The following is a 23165-nucleotide window of genomic DNA, read 5'->3' on the forward strand; positions in this document are numbered from 1 at the left end:
TTTTTTTTCTTGTAAATCTGTTTTAGTTCTTTGTAGATTCTGGATATCAGCCCTTTGTCAGATGGGTAGATTGCAAAAATTTTTTCCCATTGGTTGCCCATTCACTCTTATGATTGTTTCCTTTGCTGTATAGAAGCTCTGGAGTTTAATTAGATCCCATTTGTCTATTTTGGCTTTTGTTGCCATTGTTTTTGGTGTTTTAGCCATGAAGTCCTAGCCTATGCCTATGTCCTGAATGGTTTTGCCTACATTTTCTTATAGGGTTTTTATGGTGTTAGGACTTATGTTTAGATCTTTAATCCGTCTGGAGTTAATTTTAGTGTAAGGTGTCAGGAAGAGGTCTAGTTTCTGCTTTCTGCACATGGCTAGCCAGTTTTCCCAACACCATTTATTAAACAGAGAATCCTTTCCCCATTGCTTGTTTTCATGAGGTTTGTCAAAGATCAGATGGTTGTAGATGTGTGGTGTTGCTTCTGAGGCCTCTGTTCTGTTCCATTGGTCTATGTCACTGTTTTGGTCCTAGTACCATGCTGTTTTGATTACTTTGACCTTGTAGTATAGTTTGAAGTCAGGCAGTGTGATGCCTCCAGCTTTCTACTTTTTGTTAGGATTGTTTTGGCTACATCAGCTCTCTTTTGGTTCCATAGGAAGTTTGAAGTGGTTTTTTCCAGTTCTGTGAAGAAAGTCATTGGTAGCTTGATGGGGATATCATTGAATCTATAAACTACTTTGGGCAATATGGCCTTTTTCACAATGTTGATTCTTCCCAACCATGAGCATGGGATGTATTTCCATCTGTTTGTGTCCTCGCCTGTTTCATTAAGCAGTGGTTTGTAGTTCTCCTTGAAGAGGTCCTTTGCATCCTTTGTTAGTTGTATTCCTAGGTATTTTATTCTCTTTGTAGCAATTGTGGATGGTAGTTCACTTTTGATTTGGCTCTCTGTTTGTCTGTTGTTGGTGTATAGAAATGCTTGTGATTTTTAACTTTTTGATGTAATTTAAGGCTATGAACTTTTGTCTTAGTTCTGCCTTTTTTTTTTTTGAGATGGAGTTTCACTGTTGTTACTCAGACTGGAGTGCAATGGCATGATGTTGGCTCACTGCAACCTCCGCCTCCTGGGTTCAAGCAATTCTCCTGCCTCAGCCTCCTGAGTAGCTGGGACTACAGGCGTGCACCACCATGCCCAGCTAATTTTTTTGTATTTTTAGTAGAGACGGGGTTTCACCTTGTTGACCAGGATGGTCTTGATCTCTTGACCTCATGATCCACCCACGTCGGCCTCCCAAAGTGCTGGGATTATAGGCATGAGCCACCGCGCCAGCCTGCCTTTGTTATATTTCAGAAGTTTTGATCAGTTGTGTCACTATTATCATTCAGTTCAAAGAATTTTTTTTAATTTCCATCTTGATTTCATTGTTGACCCAATGATCATTCAGGAGCAGGTTATTTAATTTCTATTTATTGGCATGGCTTTGAGGGTTCCTTTTGGAGTTGATTTCTAATTTTATTATACTGTGGTCTATGATAGTACTCAATAAGGTTTTTACTTTTTTTAATGTGTTGAGATTTGTTTTGTGGCCTATCATATATAGTCTATCTTGGAGAATGTTTCTTGTGATGATTAATAGAATGTTTGCAATTGTGGAGTAGAATATTCCATAAATGTATAGTTTAAGTTCATTGTTTCTTTGTTGATTTTCCATCTGGATGACCTGTCTACTGCTGTTAGTGGAGTATTGAAGTCCCTCCACTATTATTGTGTTGCCATCTTATCTCATTTCTTAGGTCTAGTAGTAATTGTTTTATAAATTTGGGAGCTCCAGTGTGAGGTGCATATATATACATTTAGGATTGTGATATTTTCCTGCTGGACTAGTCCTTTTATTATTATATAATGCCCCTCTTTGTCATTTTTAACTGCTGTTGCCTTTAAGTTTCCTTTGTGTGATATAAGAATAGCTACTCCTGCTTACTTTTGGTGTCTTTGCATGGAAATATATTCCATTGGTAACAAATATCCCATTGGTATTTTGTTGGTAATTTTTTAATTACCATTTCAATCTTGCTGCTGTTATTGGTCTATTCAGAGTTTCTATTTCTCCCTGGGTTAATCTAGGAAGGTTGTATATTTCCAGGAATTTATCCATCTCCTCTAGGTTTTCTAGTTATTCCATTCAAGGTATTCCACACAAATGGACACCAAAAGCAAGCAGGAGTAGCTATTCTACCCTTTTACCGTTCTCTCCTTTTACTTAAGTTTGTGTGTCAGGTGAGTATCTTGAAGATAGCAGATACTTGGTTAATGAATTATTATTCTGCCATTTTGTATCTTTCAAGTGGAGCATTTAGGCCATTTACATTCAATATCAGTATTGATATGTAAGGTACTATTCTATTCATTGTACTATTTATTACCTGAATACCTTTTTTTTTTTTTCATTGTGTTTTTGTCTCATAGGTCCTGTGAGATTTATGCTTTAGGGATATTCTGTTTTGGTGATTTTAAAGATTTAAGATTTAGACCCCCTTTTAGCAGTTCTTGTAGTACTGGCTTAATGGTGGTAAATTCTCTCAGCATTTGTTTTTCTGAAAAAGACTGTATCTTTCCTTCAAAGCTTGGTTTTGCTGGATACAAAATTCTTGGCTAATAATTATTTTGTTTAAGGAAGCTAAAGATAGGACCCCAATCCCTTCGAGCTTGTAGGGTTTCTGCTGAGAAATCTGCTGTTCATCTGGTAAGTTTTTGTTTTATAGGTTACCTGAAGCTTTTGCTTCATAGCTCTTAAGATTGTCTTTCATTTTTCTTGACTTCGGTAACCTGATGACTGTGTGCCTAGGCAATGTCCTTTTTGCGCTGAATTTCCCAGGTGTTCTTTGAACTTCTTGTATTTGGATGTCTAGATCTCTAGCAAGGCCAAGGAAGTTTTCTTCAATTATTCCCTCAAATGTGTTTTCCAAACTTTGAGATTTCTGTTCTTCCTCAAGAACACCAGTTATTTTTAGGTTTGGCTATTTAACATAATCCCAAACTTCTTAGAGGTTTTGATCATTTTCTTAAATTCTGTTTTCTGTCTTCGTCAGATTGTGTTAATTTGAAAGCCTCGTCTTTGAGCTATGAAGTTTCTTTCTTCCACTTGTTCAATTCTATTGCTGAGACTTTCTGGTGCATTTTGCATTTCTCTAAATGTGTTCTTCATTTCTAGAAGTTGTACATTTTGTTTTGTTTTGTTTTGAGATGACATTTCACTCTTGTTGCCCAGGCTGGCGTGCAATGGCGCAATCTTGGCTACCTGCAACCTCTGCCTCCTGGGTTCAAGTGATTCTCCTGTCTCAGCCTCCTGAGTAGCTGGGATTACAGGCACCTGCCACCAAACCCAGCTAATTTTTGTATTTTTAGTAGAGACAGGGTTCACAATGTTGGCTAGGCTGGTTTTGACCTCAGGTGATCCACCTGCCTTGGCCTCCCAAACTGCTAGGATTGCAAGCATGAGCCATGGTGCCCAGCTGTGATTGTTTTTTACTTATGCTATTTCACTGGACATTTTGCTATTTGTATCCTATATCTTGTTTTCTTTTTTTCATTGAGAGAGAGTCTTGTTCTGTCACCCAGGCTGGAGTACAGTAGCACAATCATGGCTCACTGCAGCTGCTGCCTCCGGATTCAAGCAATTCTCGTGCCTTAGCCTACCCAGTAGCTGGAATTACAGGTGCCCACCACCATGCCCTGCTAATTTTTACATTTTTAGTAGAGACAGAGTTTTGCCATGTTGGCCAGGCTAGTCTCTATCTCCTGGCCTCAAGCGATCCACCTGCATCAGCCTCCCTAAGTGTTGGGATTATAGGGGTGAGCCACCACACCTGGCCCTGTATCATTTTTTATTTCTTTAAGTCAGACTTCACCTTTCTCTGGTGTCTCTTTGATTGACTAAATAGTCAGCCTTCTGATTTCTTTTTCTGGCAATTCAAAGATTTTGTCTTGGTTTGGATCCATTGCTGGTGAGCTAGTGTGTTCTTTTGGGGATGTTAAAAGCCTTGTTTTGTCATATTACCAGAACTGTTTTTCTGGTTCCTTCTCATTTGGGTAGACTGTGTCAGAGGGAAGATCTGGGACTCAAGGGCTGTGTTCAGATTCTCTTGACCCGCAGGATGCTCCTTTGATGCGGTGCTCTCCCCTTTCCCCTAGGGGTGGGTTTTCCTAAGAGACAAACTGTAGTAATTGTTATTTCTCTTCTGGATCTAGTCACCCAGGAAAGCTACCAGACTCTAGGTTGGTACTGGGAAGTTTCTGCAAAGAGTCCTGAGATGTGATTCATCTTCAGGTCTTTCAGCCATGGATACCAGCACCTGCCCAGGTGGAGGCAGCAGGAGAGTGAAGTGGACCCTATGAGGGTCCTTGGTTGTATTTTTGTTAAGGGCACTAGTTTTGTGTTAGTTGGCCTCCAGCCAGGAGGTGGCACTTTTAAGAGTGCATCAGCTGCAGTATTATAGGGAGAATCACCCTGTGGGCAGGGCCGTAGAGCTCCCAAGAGATTATGTCCTTTGTCTTTAGAGTTTCTTGGCTGTCCCACAGAGCTTGCATCAGCAATTCACCTCCTTCTCTACTGAATCCTCTTGGCTTTCCTGGTATGCTCCTGTGGTAGTTCTTGGAGCAAAGGTTCACGATGTGGGTCTCCACACACTGCTCCATCCATCTGAGTGGGAGCTGCAAGTTAGTCCTGCCTCCTAGCCACCATCTTCCCTCCAGTATACCATTACTGCTACTGTTTTTAAACAAACCATGCCACTGTCTCCTGTGAATCCTTGATTGACTGCCCTAATATTTGTCCCTCATACCCCAGCTCTGTGATCTGGAATCTGTCTTATTACGTGAGTTGTATAATATTGTTTGCCCAGTTTGTCCCTAGACTGTAAGATTCTCAAGAGGAAGGACCTGTTTCTCTTCAGATACCCAGCTTGACAATTAATGCATTTGTTTATGGAGGAAGATAGTTTGAACTTAATGGGAGGTTTAGCTTAAAACAAGCTAAAGGGAAGACAAGATTTTCCTCTTCTCTTTATACTCAGAAAGTTCTAGTTCTGCAGTGTAGAAAGAAGAATGTAGCAGATTGCTAGGCTACATGAAAATGTATTTGCTCACGTTTTAAATGGTGTAAAATATAAATTCACATCATCATTAGAAGACTTACTTTAAAAAGTCACATGTTCTCAATAAAGTCAATAAGTGAAGATCAGAACAGCTTTTGTGGGCAAGACTGTCCTTTGCCAAGTGAACTGATTAGCTGTGTGGTTACCAATGAATTACTTTATCCTAAACCTTGGTGTGTTTTTGTTTTCTCAGACCTCACAGCGATGAAGGACTTTGGTTTTAAAGAGCTTGGACTAGCTGATCCAAAGATTTCTTTTTGTTACCAAAATTAGTTTAATTCTTAAGGTCTGTAGAAATTAAAATGGAAATAATTTGTATTTGAAGTAGAAACACCTATTCACTCTTCAGTGCTGGTGTAGTATTAGAAATCAGTCTGCTAAACTGAGTCATACCTCAGTGATAGAAGATGCCACCCTGAGTGACTTTCCCCAGTAGCCAGATTGAACCAGTAATGAATAGCATATCCTAACGGAACTAATCAATATTAAAGACTGGGAGGAAGATTTTTTTGGGCTGGAATAAGGAAACTTTTGCACCAAGGCAAAGCTTGTTGCCTTGTGCAGTCTGTCTTGTACTCATATTCAAGTTTTGGGGCAAAAACACCTAGTAGTTCTGGACATGAGGCCTCCATACTCACCTAGTTTTTCCAGCCCAGCAGACTGTCAAGTTTCTCCTAAGAGAAAGAATGTATCATTGTATTAGTTTCCTGTTGCTGCTGTAACAAGTTACCACAAACATTAACTCATTGTCTTATAGTTCTGGAACTCAAGTCCTAAAATCAAGCTATTGCTGGGGCTGCATTCCTCCTGGAGGTTCTAGGAGAGAATCTGTTTCCTTGCATTTACCAGCTTCCAGAGGCTGCCTGCATTCCTTCACTTGTCACATCTTCCTCCATATTCCAGGCCAACTGTGAAGCATCTTTAAATCTCTCTACTGAAGACCCTGGTCATTACTTTGTGTCCACCTAGATAATCCAGGTAACCCCCCAACTCAAAATGCTTAATTTAATCACATCTGAACAGTCCCTTTTGCCATGTAAAATGTATAACTTCAGGGAATTAGGACATGGACCTATCTGGTGAGCCACTAATCAACCTACCACAACTATAAATATCATTAACCTAAAAAGAATGGCCTAAGTTGGCTGGGTGTGGTGGCTCACCTATAATCCCAGCACTTTGGGAGACCAAAATGGCATGATTGCTTGAGCTCAAGAGTTCAAGACCAGCCTGGTCTATAGAGTGAGACCCCCATCTCTACCAAAAATAAAAATAAAAAACTTAGCCAGGAGTGGTGGTGCACACCTGTAGTCCTAGCTAACTGGGAGGCTAAGGCAAGAGAATCACCTGAGTCCAGGAGATGGAGGCAGCAGTGGGTTATGATCAGGCCACTGCACTCCACCCTTGGTGACAGAGCAAGACCCTATCTCAAAAAGAAAAAAAAAGCCTAAATAGATGTTAGGTTGTTTTAATTATAGCTTGGCCATATAATGAGTCCCAAATTAGGATCTATATTAAATGTCCATTGATTTTTAATTACTAAAGCATGATTCTCAAACTTTAATGTGCATCAAAATCACCTGAAAAGCTAAACTGCTTTCTGGGCCCCATCCCCATAGCTTCTAACTCAGAAGTTTTAGATCTGGGGCAAGGCGCAAGAATTTGCATTTCTAACAGATCCAGACCCTGCTGCTACTGGTCCAGAAGCAACCCCACTGGAAGATGAATAAAGTGGACACAACAAATAGCATATGTTCTACTACAGGGAAGCCCACCTGAGTAGCTCTGCCAGCCCACTGTGAAATTGGTATCAAATCTATTCGAGTGTATTAATTGACCCACAAATATCCTGATTAATGAAGCTGGCTAGTTTGGCAAGGTGCATCCTAACTCTGAAAGTGATTGATTACTGTGGAGATGTGTGATGACAGATTGGCACATACTACAAGAAACATCTCTTGTCTGGTACATTATTAAAAATAATCCAGTGGGGAAATAGGACTAATTTAATTACATGCCTTTATGCAGTAAGATCTACAGTGGAAAAATAGAGGCAAAATAGCTTTAATTGCACTATAATATTCACACAAATCATATCTTGCTTCAAACATTTTTTATGCCAAAAATAGACCATATATTTATTTCACATATATTACATTTAGCCATTCAAGCCTTTTTGCCCATTAAATGTACACACCTTTACAAACCAATAAGTTTAGAAGAATTAAGCTCTTCTGATTATACATTTTTACATTATCGATCAGACAATAGCACATAAAATTTTTTTAAACTAGAAAATACTAGACAATCATGCTATTTTGAAAAGGTAGAATACTCAGTGCATTGCTTGAATTACAGAGCAAATTTCTAAATTTACTCTATGAAAATGTATTTCATATAAGTTTTATCCAAATTTTGGTTTTAGGTTTGTCAGACATATTAAATCATAATGACCTCTCTTGGAATTTTTATTTAAATAGCAAAATTTCAAAACTATGCTTTGCTAAATGTGTTATGATTAGGTTTTGGATTGCTTCCATTTTTAACCAGATAGTACAACACAAAAATATAAATTGAATTTCTGATTACAGTGCAGTTCTTTATGTGAATTAAAGAGCTTTGTTATAAATCAGAATATTTCCCTCTATTAAGCACAATAGATTAAAACATTGTGGTGACTGCAGAGAAAATACTCAATTAGCATGTAACATTAACATTGGCATGATAAAAATGTTTTAGAATGTAAAAAATTACTGGAGAACAGAGTTAAAAAGCAAAAATATATTATCCCAGTGCCAGTCTTTTGAGTAAGGTGTGATTATATATCTGAGTTGTTTTCTTTTTTTAAGCCTTGATGCATTGACAATTTTTAAATTTTTCTCCCACTTCAATGTGTTGTTTAGAAATTGAGTATACTGATAAATAGGTAATAGTTTAATTCTACTAGAAATTAAGCTGCTTACATTTAATATGGAATTCTAAAACATCTCATATAGAGAGGGTCTAAACTGATCATATTAACAGAAATTTTTCAGAAACATTAAGAATTATCCCTACACAACTACTTTAATTTCTCTGTTGTGCCACAAAAACCAAACTACTCAAATAAAACCCATTGGAGCTCTCCCAGTCTAAATGTGGTTGTAGGCTGGTCACAGTGGCTCTCACACCTGTAATCCTAAGGCAGGAGGATCTTTTGAGCTCAGGAGTTTGAGACAAGCCTGAGCAACAAAGCAAGACCCCATCTCTACAAAGAAAAATTGTTTTGATTAGCTGAGCATGCTGATGTGCACCTGTCATTCGGGGATTTGCAGTGAGCTGTGACTGTGCCACTACACTCCAGCCTGACAGTGAGACACTGTCTCAAAGAAAGAAAAATAAGTGCTTGAAATTAAATTGTATTTTTTTATTTTTTCTTTCTTTTTTTTTCATTTACCTTTTTGTTTGACTCACAGGGATTTAAGTATTCTATATTATCTTTTTACTAAACCTGTTCTAGAAATAAATTTGTCATCTCTGGAGAATATTCAGTTTTTTCAAGCTGTTTGTTGGTCTGAACCAGCGTTGCAATGATATTATTTCAGTAAAACTATAAAACCTTACCAAAATCCTTTCAGGACACTTAACTCTTAAGATTACATTACATTTCAATTAATATTAATTACTGTAACAAAATATTTGTCTCATTAAATGGTCTATTAATTTCACGTGATTTCTAATAAACTTCCAGGATAAAATGATTTGGACCATATCAGCATATGGTAGCAGTCTGACCTGTAATGCCTGTATCTTACTAAATAAATACATTTATAGTCCCCATTCTTTTGTTCTGTTTTTCTCAGCTGATGAGCAGACAAATGAAAACTAGTTATTAAATCTGTACTAGTCTCATCAACCTACCCAATAAACTGAGGCCTGACAGACTCATATCCCGTGTAACCCAGATAATCATCCAACCTGAATTTCTTTGCAATGGACATCTGCTTTTAGGGTGAATACGGAACTCTAGTTCAGTATTAGTATTTCACCAAGTTTTTAGAATGAATTTAAAATACACATGAACAAATGTTTTGACATCTGAAATTAAGTATGTATTCTTTTTACACAGTTTAAAAACCACCTACCAGTTCAGTTAAAATTGTAGGTCTATTAACACTGAATTTGTGTCACCCATGCCAGTGCAGGTACACCACATTGTTCATTCAGAGCCAAGGGATTTTATAGATTTTAAAGTCCTTTTATTTGACACACCACAAAGTCATTTAATGGAAATGAAGTAATAATGATCAAAACACTTACTAGTTAACAAGTAATTTTCAGAATTACCAAAGTTCTACGGAAGTTCAAACACAATGGTTCCTTTCTTGTCATCCGTTTGTACTTATTTATATTAAAGCATAACTCAAAAGTATATGGATACTATCCCTGAGTAACCTATAAAATGTTGGAAGATGTTTAGATGTTCTTTAGATTTTTGAAACTAAGTATTTTTTAAAATACACATGAGTAATGTAAACATTTTTGGAAATACAGTCTGCAGACAGATCTTAATTTGACTTGTATGTGACCTAGGGATATCCTCTATATAGTAACATTTGCCTTGAACTGCTGCTCCCTAGCCTTAGAAGCCTTACGCTCTCCCAAAACACTTTTAATTCAGCCGAAGGGTTTTAAAGACTAAATTCTGGCATTTGCTGAATGCTTCACAGATGATCCAGAAGAAATTAATAATAACTACAATAAGCATTCCAAATGATATTCTAAAATGAGTACTTTCTCACCAGGCATAGTGGCTAACACCTGTAATCCCAGCACTTTGGGAGGCCGAGGTGGATAGATCACGTGCGGTCAGGAGTTGGAGACCAGCCTGGCCAACATGGTGAAACCCCATCTCCACTAAAAATACAAAAATTAGCCAGGCATAGTGGCATAGGCCTGTAATCCCAGTTACTCAGGAGGCTGAGGCAGGAGAATCGCTTGAACCCAAGAGGCAGAGGCTACAGTGAGCCAAGACTGTGCCACTGCACTCTAGCTTGGGTAACAGAGCAAGACTCCATCTCAAAAATAAAAAATAAAGAGTACTTTCTGTGCTCAAAACTATCAGCTAAAACATTTCATCAAAATATGCCACTAATCAGGAAAACAGATGCCAGAGATACCAAATTTGATCAGTGGAAAACACTGATTATAACTCTACTTTTTGTGGAGTGCACATTTTAATAATTTTTATTAAAAGACACTAAGATACCTAAGATACGTGAAGCACTGTGTAAGTTTGACAGATACTAATAGACTCATTTCAGAGGCGGTAAACTTATGGACCCTTAATGTTCTCGTATGCTCTTGAAAATCACACTATTTCAAAGCTCAGTAATATGACAGATTTTTATTCAGAAATCCTTTCATATTCACCAACTGCAATTAAAAGTTTAAAGTTACATGGCTCTTAGAAACAATGTCAAACATGCAACATTTTAAGAGTGATAGATTTAAACATTAACTTTGCCCCCAGAAGTTTACTTATCAAATTATTACAACAGGAACACAAGTAGACTATAGATTACTCTTTAATTAGATTTGTTTTACAATATGTTCTTGTCAACAAGCTACTTCAAAATGTTTAAACCTGATAGAAAAGCATTTTCACAAAAACATACCATGGAGACGGAAGGAGAGGGGAAGAAGCACTTTTTCTAGAGATGGGAAATAGTCTCAGTAAAAAATTCTTATTCCTTTCTTCTAAAGGGCTCTTTCTGAACATTTTCACTTAGTTTTATTGTTCTTTAAAAAGGACTTTAAAAAGAATTTTATATTTAAAATTTTAATTTTGTTCCTTCATGAGAAGTGTGCCTACTTTCAATTTTCATAGTATCTTTGGAGTTTTCCTCTTAGGTGGTTGGCTTCTGGGTAGGGCAGACTTAGGCTGGTACACACACTCTGTAGGAAGTCTGTCTCGTGGCTGACAACATACATGTAGTGCCCATGGAAGTGAGTTAAACTGCTTTGGGAGTGACATGGGAATCAGAATGATGCCTAGAAGAGTGTAATTGGGGAAACAGCCCCAGATTTGACATTTTGGAAGCTTTCCATTACGAGAAGAGAGCCCAAAAAGAAGGAAAAAGGAGAGGGTTCCTTGGCTAAATATCATTCATCCGTACCTACTCAGTGGTCATTGTGACAAGGCCATCTTAATCTGGGCCAGAGATGACACTCTCCCCTGTAACTCAGCCTGGCTCTATCCACTAGGATGTGCCTAAATGGGACAGGTGAGGGGCACTAAACAGCTAACACTGACCAGGGGATTAAGGAGCCAAAATGCAAGTACCTCTTGAATACTACAGCAATTGCTGAGCACAGACTTGGACTGTATTTTTGAGAGAAGAGATGAAAACTATTATTAACTATCCCTTTCCACCAAAAGGAAAAACAACCCTCTTCAAGGCTTCTTTTAATGATAACGCTGAATTTATGTATGAAAATAAAATACAGGTTTAGGTGGAAAAACCCCAAGGAAACAGTAAGTCACTGGCGTGACAGGACTTGAATTCCCTGGGGACAGTGCTGTGGGGTCAGCCCCCATACTCCAAGCCCTGCTCTCCATCCCAGCACCTCAGTCAGTGTAGATAATACTGCATTTTTGCAAAGATGAAGGAATCCTGCACTTACCATCATGCTCCACTTACTCTTGTCCTAGTCATCTTACATACTCAGTCCCCACTCTCCCAGCACACTTCTCAGTGCCCACTGTCACTCTGTCATCTACAAAGCAACACACATATTAAAACTCAGATTTGTTTTTAACAAAAAAGTGCTTGAAACCACCCTAGGCAATCGTTTCTCACTTGATTTTCAACCAATAAAATCAGTCATTGAATTTATGAATAATACTGAAAAATTGTTTATTCTCTTACATTTTAAATAACATGCCTTCGTCCCCAACTTTACATGAACTGACTCATTTCAGTATCTAAATGAATTGAGCTCTCGTTTGAAAATAGAGAAGGTACAACTCTATAGAATTTTTAGGATAAAAAATGTTTGGATAGAAAAATGTTTTTGATATTTCAAAATAACACTTTTAGATTCTCAGTATAGTTTTCAATTTGGTAACTAAACTATTAAAACCCAAGGTTTTTAAAAAAATAACAAAAGATAACATGATTTTTAAATACAAAGTTATATAGGAGCCACTCATATCTGTGGATCATACCTACACAGAGTTCTCACTGGAAAATCCCTAAATATTTGTCATAAAATAAAACTCCATTATCAAAAACTCATTTAAGATAGAAATCTATGCACTTTAATGATTGCCAGAATTGCCCAGCATAGCTTCAGTGAGAGAGAATTGTCTAGAAAATACAATCTCCAAAATGTGTGCAAGTACTGCAAACCGGACAGACCGGGGCAGGGCAAGGCCCTCGAAACCAAGTCCTCCTTGAGCACCTTTCCCAGGTTAGAAATCTCTTCAGCCTGTGCTTCGCGCGTTTCCTTCAGTGTGCTGCCATTCCGACGGCACCATTTACGACCCAGTGCAGTGCTGCGTGGATCAAGTGTCAAGGGGAAAGTATGTTAGGCAAGCGCTTTTTTTAAAGCTGTAAACGCTTCACATGACTGGCCCCGTAAGAAATGTGGGAGCTTAGATGAGCCTGGAGCTTTTCAGGAACTGGATGAGGACTCTGTACACAAATGTGTACTGGCAGAGAGTCTGCACCAGCATCATTCTCTGTTGCCTCAGCATGTCCAGCAATCTCGGGATGTCCAGCACCTAGGTTGAGAGAAACATGAAGGTAATGCGTTCCCCAGGGTGTCAGAAAGGCTGGGAAGACACAAGCGTCCTAGCAGAAACCTGGTTAGGAGATGGACAGTCTCTTTTCCACCCTAGCATCTTCTAGAAATAAGCCATGATTGCCTACCTCTGATTTTCTGATCAGTTTTAAACTATAAACAGAATGTCCATGCAGACTATTTCTTCAGCTTTCCCTGGGTGTAGCTCACTGACTTGGTATGGCTGGACATAATTACCATATCTCACTAAACACCACGATTCTACAAAAACACAGCGTGCTAAGTGCTATCAATATCTATCTGTTTCCCGCAAGGGCTCTGGGCAGCATGAATCCTCCTTGAAATGTGAACAGGAAAAATGGGTTCTGAGCTCAAATTTGAAAACCTCTGGGTAAGTAAAAAAAAATTAAACAGCTTTATTTATCGTGTAACTTCTCACAGTCTTTACTATGCTAACTGGTACTGAGACTCTCCAAGAAGATAGAGCCTTTTGCAGGGAACATTAATAATGTCTTGAGGCCACCACAGTCCAAGGAAATGTGTGTAAAAAGAGCTATTAGGTCACTATGTCCCTCTCTTCCCCACCCCCTTATTTCCACCCAGAAAGGCCAGGAGATCATAAGAACCATCACCTCATTGTGTTCCAGGCAGGCAATCATGATCTCTGACAAAATAACCACACCAGTCCTTCCTACCCCGGCACTGCAGTGGACCAACAACGGAGGGTTGGGGCTTTGGGGATCACTTGTACTATTTGTATGGCGTCGAACAGACTGGATCTCTTCAAGGTATGCTGTGGAAAATCAATGAAATAGAAAAATACTCAAGGATCAAGGCATATCACATCAGTGATTGAATTTTGATGCCCTTCTCACACAAAGCACATCCGAAACAAAACACAACCCTACCCTGCTTTTTTCTCCACAGATTGAGAGCGCTGCAGATAAAGAGCACTAGGTGCCAATTAACCAAACCTAACCACCAAGGGACAGTGTGACCCTGAGCAAGTCACTACTTCTGCCCCCTTTCTCATCTACAAAATGAAATGGGGAAGATACTGAGTCAGTTGTGGCATTCTACTCAATACCAAATCATAATTTATAAACCTCTTGTTAAGCCTCCCCAAAACACTTGTATTCTGTATGTTAAAACAAGTCTGGGCCAGGCGCAGTGGCTCACGCCTGTAAATCCCAGCACTTTGGGAGGCCGAGGCAGGCGGATCATGAGGTCAGGAGTTCAAGACCAGCCTGACCAGCATGGTGAAACCCCATCTCTGCTAAAATACAAAAATTAGCCAGGCATGGCTACTCAGGAGGCTGAGGCAGGAGAATCCCTTCAACCCAGGAGGCGGAGGTTGCAGTGTGCCAAGATCTCACCACTACACTCCAGCCTGGGTGACAGAGTGAGACACCATCTCAAAACAAAAACAAAAACAAAAAAGTCCGAAGCTTATATGAGAGAACATAAAGGAAATATTTCAGAAACATAAATTTTTCTCTCAAGAGGTGGCTGTCCTGGGAACAAAGTTAAAGTCACTCACATAAAAATCCCTTGAGGTCCTCTGGGCAGCCATGCTCAGGCCAGTCTGTGTATTGGAGGTGCCAGACAGTCCTCTCTTGCCCAGTAAGGAGGTGCTTCATCTTCAAGCCCGTGGTGGCATAGCAGCCAGAGTCTGTGCGGAACCGGGTTGTGATCTTAAACCTTCCGTAGGTGACAGTGTTGTGCCTGGAACCAAGTCGTGGCCAATACCTAAAGCTCTTCTCCCTTCCACCCTCCTGTTAAAGACGAGCATGGTTAAATGACTCAAGATCCAGCAGTGGATGCCCTTCTCACACAAAGCACATCCGAAACAAAACACAACCCTACCCTGCTTTTTTCTCTAAAGGTCAGGATTCTAGAGGATGAACATTAACTGTTCTTCAGAGGCTGAGAAAATCACTTAAGAGAAATGTGTACCTACCTCTTCTGCTGTCACCATTGCTATAATTGCAATTCCCTGTTCCCATACCATCTGCCAAAAGTCTTGACAGGTATTCTGTAATGGTCCTTGTGTGGCAATATAATCCCATTCAATTCCACTAACAGAGACCTGGGATTAGAAAAGATTGAAAAAAATTGATGTGTGTGTATGATATACATAGGTGTATGCATGCATTCATGGTAGAACTAAAAAGTTTTTTAAAAAAGTAAAAAGTAGGAAAGTAAAAACTGGATTATTCAGCAGAATAAGTAAAGACTTTTAATCTTTTGTGAATACAATTTGCATTACTGACATTTTTATAAACTCAGGTACTCAGAATATACATTATATCTATGCAACCTGCCTAACCTTTCTGAATCTCAGTTCTCATTTATAAAATAAAAATCCCATCTATCTCTTAGGGTCATTGTGAGGACTAAGTATCTATGGTACCTGGAATATAACTCAAGAAGTAGCTGTTATTGCAGCCATGGTTGTTGTTCTTTTAAAAAAAACAACTTCCTACTTAAGATAGTCTCACCTCTGAACTTCTGAGTCAAGGTCACTGTCACAATAATACTAAGTTTCCCCTTAAGATTTAACTTTCTTAAGAGCAATCGAATACAACAGTAATTACTAGATTTGTAGTTAAGAGACATGGTTAAATCTTGGCTTCACCAATATTGAGTGACGACAATAACTGTCTTCTAAGCACTCACTAAATGTAAAACCCAGTGCCAAGCCTTGTGCCACATGCAGTCTCACTCAGGGCTGCCAGCCCCCTAGTCACTGCTCCACGTCATCTGAGCACCCAGTTGGCTGCCACTGTGGGTGAGTACCAGGTTATAACAGTGAATACACGCTAGGGAGGAGGAAGGGACTAATGAGAAGCCTGAAGAGTAGGTGTCATCATTTATTTCCATATAAATAAGATGAAGTTCCACAACTGGTGGGGCCACGGAGTATAAAGTGAGGTCCCACCTCATTTTAGATCTAGGAATCAGACCCAGGTCTATCAAATTCTTTCCTCTATTCTGCAGGTGGCTGCTGAAGATTTTGAAATATCACTAAAGCACTACAGTATCATTCAATTCTTACCCATCTAGTCATAAAGACTGGATGAGTTATTTCAAAGAAATGCTCAGCTTTTAAGTAAATTATGCCCATATTATATTTAAAAACAAAATAGTATGCGCATAGGTTCCCAAAAGCCATCAGTGGGTACTGGCATTCACAGGCAGACTGCCAGTCTCCAGGAAAGCCTTGGTGTCAGCTTATTCCCTTCTCAAATAATACTTGCAAACTAAATAGAAAAACCGCTACCTGTCCACAGACATTTACTCATTCACTCACCATAAGATTTCTCCTATGCAAAATAAAGAAGTGAATATGGCCAGCGTGAACAAAGGGCACAATGAGGAAGAGAGAACATCTGGCTTTATTTCATCATGTGTTGTGCATCATCATTTTGTCCATTTTCATGAGAGTGATACTACCCCAGATAAGGGGCCAAGAACACACATTGGAGGAAGGACATATATCTCTTAAATATATGGAGCCAGGAAAACTGGATATCCATAAGCAGAAAAATAAAAGTAGACCCATACCTCTCACCATAAACATCACCCCAGTTTAATGGCATTATGCTGGTTCCAAGAAAAAGCGCCTCTTCAAAGAACAAAATGATACTTAAAAATTATTATAGGGCATATGCAAAGAGAACAGATGGCACCTTGGTAAATCAAAAGCTTTGTGAACACCATCAAAAAGCTCAGATACTTTTGTTACATAAAAAGGCACGTCGGTGTGCTGAGGAAAAACTAGCAATTCAGTGGCTCCCAAAAGAATTCAGGAAGCTAAAAAGAGGTCTTCAGATTTAGAAAGACAAAGTTCTAAAGCCAGACAAGAGCAGGTCAAAGCTGCAGGGAGCCATGATCACCTCACTGCACTCCACCAGCCTGGGCAACAGAGTGAGACTCTAGCTCAAAGAAAGAAAAAGAAAAAAAGCCCAGCAAGTAAGTGTGCCCCGAATCCTGGTAACAGTATTGGAGGCAGAGTGATTTCGCACACAGAGAGTAGACATGACTTTGGCTCTGATAGTCACTTTTTATCGAGCACTGGTGTGTGGATTTCCCAGCTTGTAATACAGTTTGTCACAAATGTTCAAACCTAGGGTGTTTATCTAAAAAAATGAATTTTTATATACTTGAATTCTAAAGAGACACGAATACAATTCTTACCACTCATGTAACTTAACTGAAACTGCATGTGCTGTTTATTACATGAGGCGTTCCTCTCACCTTAATATGTGATGCATTGATGTAACCAGTATTGTTTTCTTTAGTTGGGACCAACTCCACTCTTGCATCGTCATAAGGGAGAACATCTTGGAATCGATTTCTTTCTGCATTTTCAGGGAGTCGTGCTGTGGAGCACTCTCCATCAACTAGCCGTTTCTTAAGAATTCTTTCATATTCTGTGAATACCATTCCTTGTTCTAATCGTTGTTCCAGAATTTTACACTATAAAACAGCATATGTGGAATAACATGAATACAGCCACATGTCATAACTACATTTTGACTCTATATTTGAAATATTGTTTTCTGCTTCAAACCTAGCACTTAATATTGAAAATTCTAGGTTGGGTGCAGCGGCTCATACCTGTAATCCCAGCACTTTGGGAGGCTGAGGAGGGAGACTCACTTGAGCCTAGGAGTTCGGGACCAGCCTAAGCAACACGGTGAGACCCCATCTCTACAAAAAATTTAAAACTGAGCCAGGTGTGGTGGTGCATGCCTCTTGTCCCAGTTACTTGGAAGGATGAGGCAGGAGGATTGCTTGAGCCCAGGAAACTGAGGCTATAGTGAACCATGAGACCCTATTTCAAACAAAACAAAACAAAAACAAAAACAAATTCTAGGTGAAAACAAAGTTAAAATTTTAACAATCCACAACAAAAGGAGTTAAAAGAAAAAAGGACAATCATTTTGGTGAGAAACATAATGCAAAGTTGTGTTTAAAGTTGAAAATTAGCCTAAAGAAACTTGTTGAATTCATTTTCTCTATATCTGTGGTCAGTTTTGTGACCCCTAATAGATGGAATTCTCCTGGAGAACAGTAAATCTAGGGGACAGATAATCAGTTCCAGTATCTATAAACAAATGTTTCCATTTTATATCATATGATACATAAAAGACTAAAGCAGTAAGAAATATTGGAAACTACCTCCAAGACCCTGTTGTAAGGCAAATGTATGCCTATCTCATTTTGATATAATAAAACCTCATAGAAAATACATCTCAGGCACAAAGGAAGTTTGAAAAATTGAAAAACTACTCTCGAGATAAACTCTCAACATAATAAAATTCAATGTCTGCTGTCTTTCTAATGGATGCTCCTGTATTTTTGTAGATTTCTTCTCACTTTAAGGCCATCAAAATCAATACTGCCAGGAGAAGGTAAAAAAGAACATTCAGAAACAAACACACAGAAAAATCAGCATTTAAACCTGAAATTATCTATTAAGACATTAGCTATAATTTGCCCCAGTTCTGAGGCCCATATTACAAAATTCCTTAACACTCATTTATTATTACTAAACTGTTAGAAAATTCACCAAAATTTCATGAAGGAAATTTTGCCTAGTATTTATCGGTTGTCCCAGAGAAGGCACAAAGCCCCGTGTGTCCCATACGTACCCTTTCATCATTCGTTGCTCTGGTAGGCACTTCCTTTCCTTCATCAGGCAGAGGCACTCGAGATAGGGAGAGTCCATTTAGGGCAGCCAGTTTAAGAGGACCAATTTTTTTTGCATCTACTCGAGTCTTTTTCATTCCCTGTAAAAGGATGTATATGTATATGTGAAACATACACAAACACAACCCCGTGAAAAGAAGTTTCAATGCACTGAAGACCAGGAACAAACAGAGGGAGTGTTCTCCTTGGATTACACTCCTTCACACACTTGTTTAACGAAACATTAGTAGGAAGACATTCCTTTCAAGGCCAAAGCCCTGATAAGTCTTCCAGATAGAAGGTTTTGAAATGCAATTGGTTACAAAGTTGTTGTAATGAAAGGTGAGGCTCCAGGCAGACCGCATTCCTTTTAAAACAAGACACACATAAAAAATCAGCTGCAGTCCACAAAAAAAGCTTTAAATGCAATCATTTGACTATAAGCTTATATATATGGGGGGGGAGGGAGGGGGGTGTCTCACTCTGTCACCCAGGCTGGATGGAATGCAGTGGCACCATCATAGCTCACTGCAGCCTCAACCTCCAGTCTCAAGCATCCCACCTGAACCTCCTGAGTAGCTGGGACTACCAGCGCATGCCACCATGCCCAACTAATCTTTGTGTTTTCTGTAGAGATGAGGTCTCACTATGTTGCCCAGGATGGTCTTAAACCCCTAGACTTAAGCAATCCTCCTGCATTGGCGTCCCAAAGTGCTTGCGATTACAGGTGTGTGCCACCATGCCTGGCCAGCTTTTACAATTTTTAAAATATATAAACTTTTTAAGTCATTCTGAAAAAAATCAAATGCTTTCTGCAGCAGCCCCCTTTGTGTGTTGAAGCTCCCTCCCCATATCCCGCTCTATGTTCTAGTGCAGACTTGGATGACCCACGTTACATCATGCTACCTCTCAGAATGGCTCCATTTTAAAGGAAAATAAAACAGGGCTAAAATCTCCATCATGACACCCAGAGGACAGGACAAAAGAGAAAACATCAACAAAATCCTGTCTCCTGAAAACAGGCATTTCCCAAAGTTATTATTAGGGCATGATTTTCCTCTCTCTGAGAATCATAAGCCTAAGAACACTAAGTTGGCCGGGCCTGGTGGCTCATGTCTGTAATCCCAGCACTTTGGGAGGCCAGGAGATCCAAACCATCCTGGCTAACACGGTGAAACCCCGTCTCTACTAAAAATACAAAAATTAGCTGGGTGTGGTGGCATGCCCCCTGTAATCCTAGCTGCTCAGGAGGCTGAGGCAAGAGAACCACTTGAACCCAGCAGGCGGGGGTTGCAGTGAGCTGAGATTGCCCCACTGCACTCCAGCCTGGCAACAGAGCGAGACTCCGTCTCAACAACAACAACAAAAAGAACATTAAGTTTCCTTGGATATAACTACATTTCCTTGGAAACCATCAATATAATGAGAGTAGCCCCAGTGTGGAAAAAAATGGTTTTCTCTGTTCTGCCCTGTAAAGAAAATCAGTGTTATTCCAGCTCTCTCATTCTGTGACAGGCCATGAAGCCCCATGATAATGGAGCAAGAACACAAGGAAAAGGCATCTTGGTAAGAGCGAGAAAAATGCTAAAAGATTGCTGCTGTAACTGGAGACTATGGTATCTAACTCAAAAAGCTAAGTGGATTAATTTTTAATTTTCTAATTCATATTTGATCATGAGCTCCCCACATAAGGCAGTCTAGACTAGAAACTGGCAGAGCCCTGGGTTCACGGCCAGCTTCTAACTGACCAACTTCTTTCAGGCAAGTCACTTTTCCTTTCTAAGCCTCATCTAGACCGAAAGAGACAGACACATACATACACACTAAAAAGTTCCTGCTTAGCTAAAATTTCATGATTCTAGCATGTGCAGAAAACAGTGATGTGCTAGTAATGTTTAACAACTGGCTCTTGGAAGGCAGTTCTAGTCGGTGTTTACCCATATCCATGGTGTAAATACTTCCATCACAGCCAGTTTCAAACTGTTAACATCCTATCAATTGGCTCACAAGATTTCTGAAAATTTAAGTGATGCTTGCCAGCCAATATGAGCTAGCTCTGGCACTTCTCTGCCTGAAAATGACTCAAAATATCCCACAATGGGACACGCTGGATAAAGCTGATTGGCTGATTGTCAGTTCAAAAGCCAGTATTGGAAGAATGTTGTATGTAGTCAAAACTTGCCTTGAATATGCCTTAATTAGCACTTACAAGTACAGGCTTTTAATGTATACCCTGCACAGTAATTTCTTATGTGAGAACAACTGCACGAAACTAAAGAGTACAATAGAAAGAAAATCTTCAGGTAGATGTATGAGCACCCAAACCAGTCTGCCTTTGAGATAACAATCAGGTCACTGGAGGTGGAGATGGGTGGAGAATCCCAAAATCATTCCTTCTTGTTTGCAGTTTATTTCATTCTTTTTAATACTAAACCTCCACAACCTTAATTCACATTAGGAAATTTCTTTGTTGTAACAATGAAGATAATGGCAACCCCATGTTACTATGAAAGGTCAGAGGGTACAACAGGGATTGGCCTCTTCCGCTCTTGAAAGCCATTAAGTTAAATGTATGAAGCAACCTCACAGTCATATGTTAAGACTGACTAAGCACTTTCAATGTGCCAGAACTTCATTTTATTCCCCCAACAACTCTCTGGGTCCTCTCATTTACAAATGTAAAAACTGAGTCACAGATTGTCTGAGGTCACATGGCTGTCTCTTTTATAAGGTAATCAGTGTCAAAACAAATAAAAGCAAATCTTTCATTAATAAAAATCAGTTCTGCTGAATCATATAATTCAGGAGGCATTTTTTCAAGTCTAACTGGATGTGGGACATAATGCCACGAAGCAGGCAGAGCAGGGATGGCCGCTCGTGATCTGCGGTTATCTGATGTGGAAGCTGAGGTTCTGACGCATGAAGAGTCCTGACCACGTCACAGAGAACTCACAAATGGCAGGCAGGCTCTAGACTCAGGCCCAAGGTTCTTAACATGTAGGACCTTTTGCTCTTTCCCCATGACTGCAGCTGCATACCCTTTCTTTCAGTAGAATCCTTTAAGAAAAAAGGACCAAAAACATAATCCAGTCACATAATTTTACGAATATTGTGGTCTTAAAAGTCAATGGAAGAGAAAAATTCTTTTAAGAAAATCAAATCGATCCAAGTCCTCAGATTTAACTGAACCTACCAGGCCCCATTCAATACATAAAGGGATAAAATAGGCCTGAGCACTGAGCTGTACTCGAATATGATTTGTGGAAAGTACCTGAGTCACATATAAAAACAGACCGTTCTTAATGCAATGGGAAGAGTGTTAACTATAAAAGGACCTTGTCCAGCTGGCTCAGGGACTCTGGTAGAGTTACTCTGGAAAATCTACCCACACCTTATCCCTGAATCACTCCTCCCTGCACTCTTAAATCTGTATCCACTGAAGGCAATGACCTTTACTGTTCAGGTAAGTGAGTTATATAGTACACTTGTGAAAAATGTGAAAACCAACTTAAAATTCAGACCCAAAACTGATTAAAAGAAAGCAAATTTAAATCTGTGGCACTTTTTAAGTAGTTTTTCTCTATTTATATTAATCTCATAAGCACTATAATAGCTTGAGTTTTTTCCTGCTTAGAAAGGCGTGCAGCATTTTAAAGGATCTTGCACACTAGACCAGAACCACATTGAGATGAGCCCTCTTGTCTGAGTTTGCAGTCTAGCAGCGAAGAGGCAAGGAGAACCCTAGTTTCCAGGACAGTGGAAGCCAACAGGAGAAAGGATGGATGCCCAGGACAGGAGTAGTGAAGATGGGGCCATGAAGAGCTGGATGCCTAAGCACTGCAGCAAAGTAACTTAGTGTGGACACGCTTCAGGACAAAGCTACAAATATTTAGTCACGAGTTGAGGACTGAGTTTAAAAGTTTCAGTGAGAGACTAGCAAGGCTAGTCATAATTCAACAAACAGTTATGACTTAATAAAATATACACAGTATACCTCAGTGCAGAACATACATCTACAATGTAGATGATAACAGAAGAGGTTGCAGAGACAAGTATGGGTTTAAAATTCCAGTTCAGTAACTCACTAGTCATGTGACCTTGGAAAAGTTAGTTAATATCTAAGTCTGTTTCTTCATCTGTAGAACAAGCAATAACAACAGGCTTACTGTAAATAAGCCAGGAAAGTCGAAGTGTATGGCCCATGGTAAATGCTCCAAGAATGGCAGCTAGAGATGATGCTGTTATGCTTTTTTATATTTTGCTTCAAGTAGGTTAAAAGTGCTTAAATCCTATTTATTTATTACACTGAATAGTAAAGAACTGCATCTTCCACAAGGGACTTTCCTGATTCTCGGCTGAATTCTTCTTTCTTTTAAATTTAAGAAACCAGAACATCTCAGGATTTGCCTTGACAGAGTGCCACCTTCCCAACTCCAGAATCACTCTGAAGAATCACGGCCAAGATATGTAAGCTGAATCCACACATACTCCAACCTGGAGAATTATATTAGGGCTGAGAACACGTCCCTGTATA

General features: G+C 39.4%; 1 protein-coding gene across 2 annotated transcripts in view; it reads right to left on the reverse strand.

The window, feature by feature from the left end:
- Positions 1-10517: 10517 nt before the first annotated feature.
- Positions 10518-23165, reverse strand: part of PTPN21 (protein tyrosine phosphatase non-receptor type 21) — an 85454-nt gene continuing 72806 nt past the window's right edge. For both annotated transcript variants that reach the window (XM_035261233.3, XM_035261235.3), the window contains exons 14-19: positions 18595-18732; positions 17195-17416; positions 14895-15023; positions 14475-14709; positions 13567-13727; positions 10518-12914 (exon numbers count right to left, since the gene is read on the reverse strand). In XM_035261233.3, coding sequence (XP_035117124.1) covers positions 12786-12914; positions 13567-13727; positions 14475-14709; positions 14895-15023; positions 17195-17416; positions 18595-18732 — 1014 coding nt within the window. In that variant the 3' untranslated portion in view covers positions 10518-12785. The remainder of the gene's footprint in view (positions 12915-13566; positions 13728-14474; positions 14710-14894; positions 15024-17194; positions 17417-18594; positions 18733-23165) is intronic.

The sequence above is a fragment of the Callithrix jacchus genome, chromosome 8 (assembly GCF_049354715.1).
Source record: "Callithrix jacchus isolate 240 chromosome 8, calJac240_pri, whole genome shotgun sequence".
Classification (NCBI taxonomy): domain Eukaryota; kingdom Metazoa; phylum Chordata; class Mammalia; order Primates; family Cebidae; genus Callithrix; species Callithrix jacchus.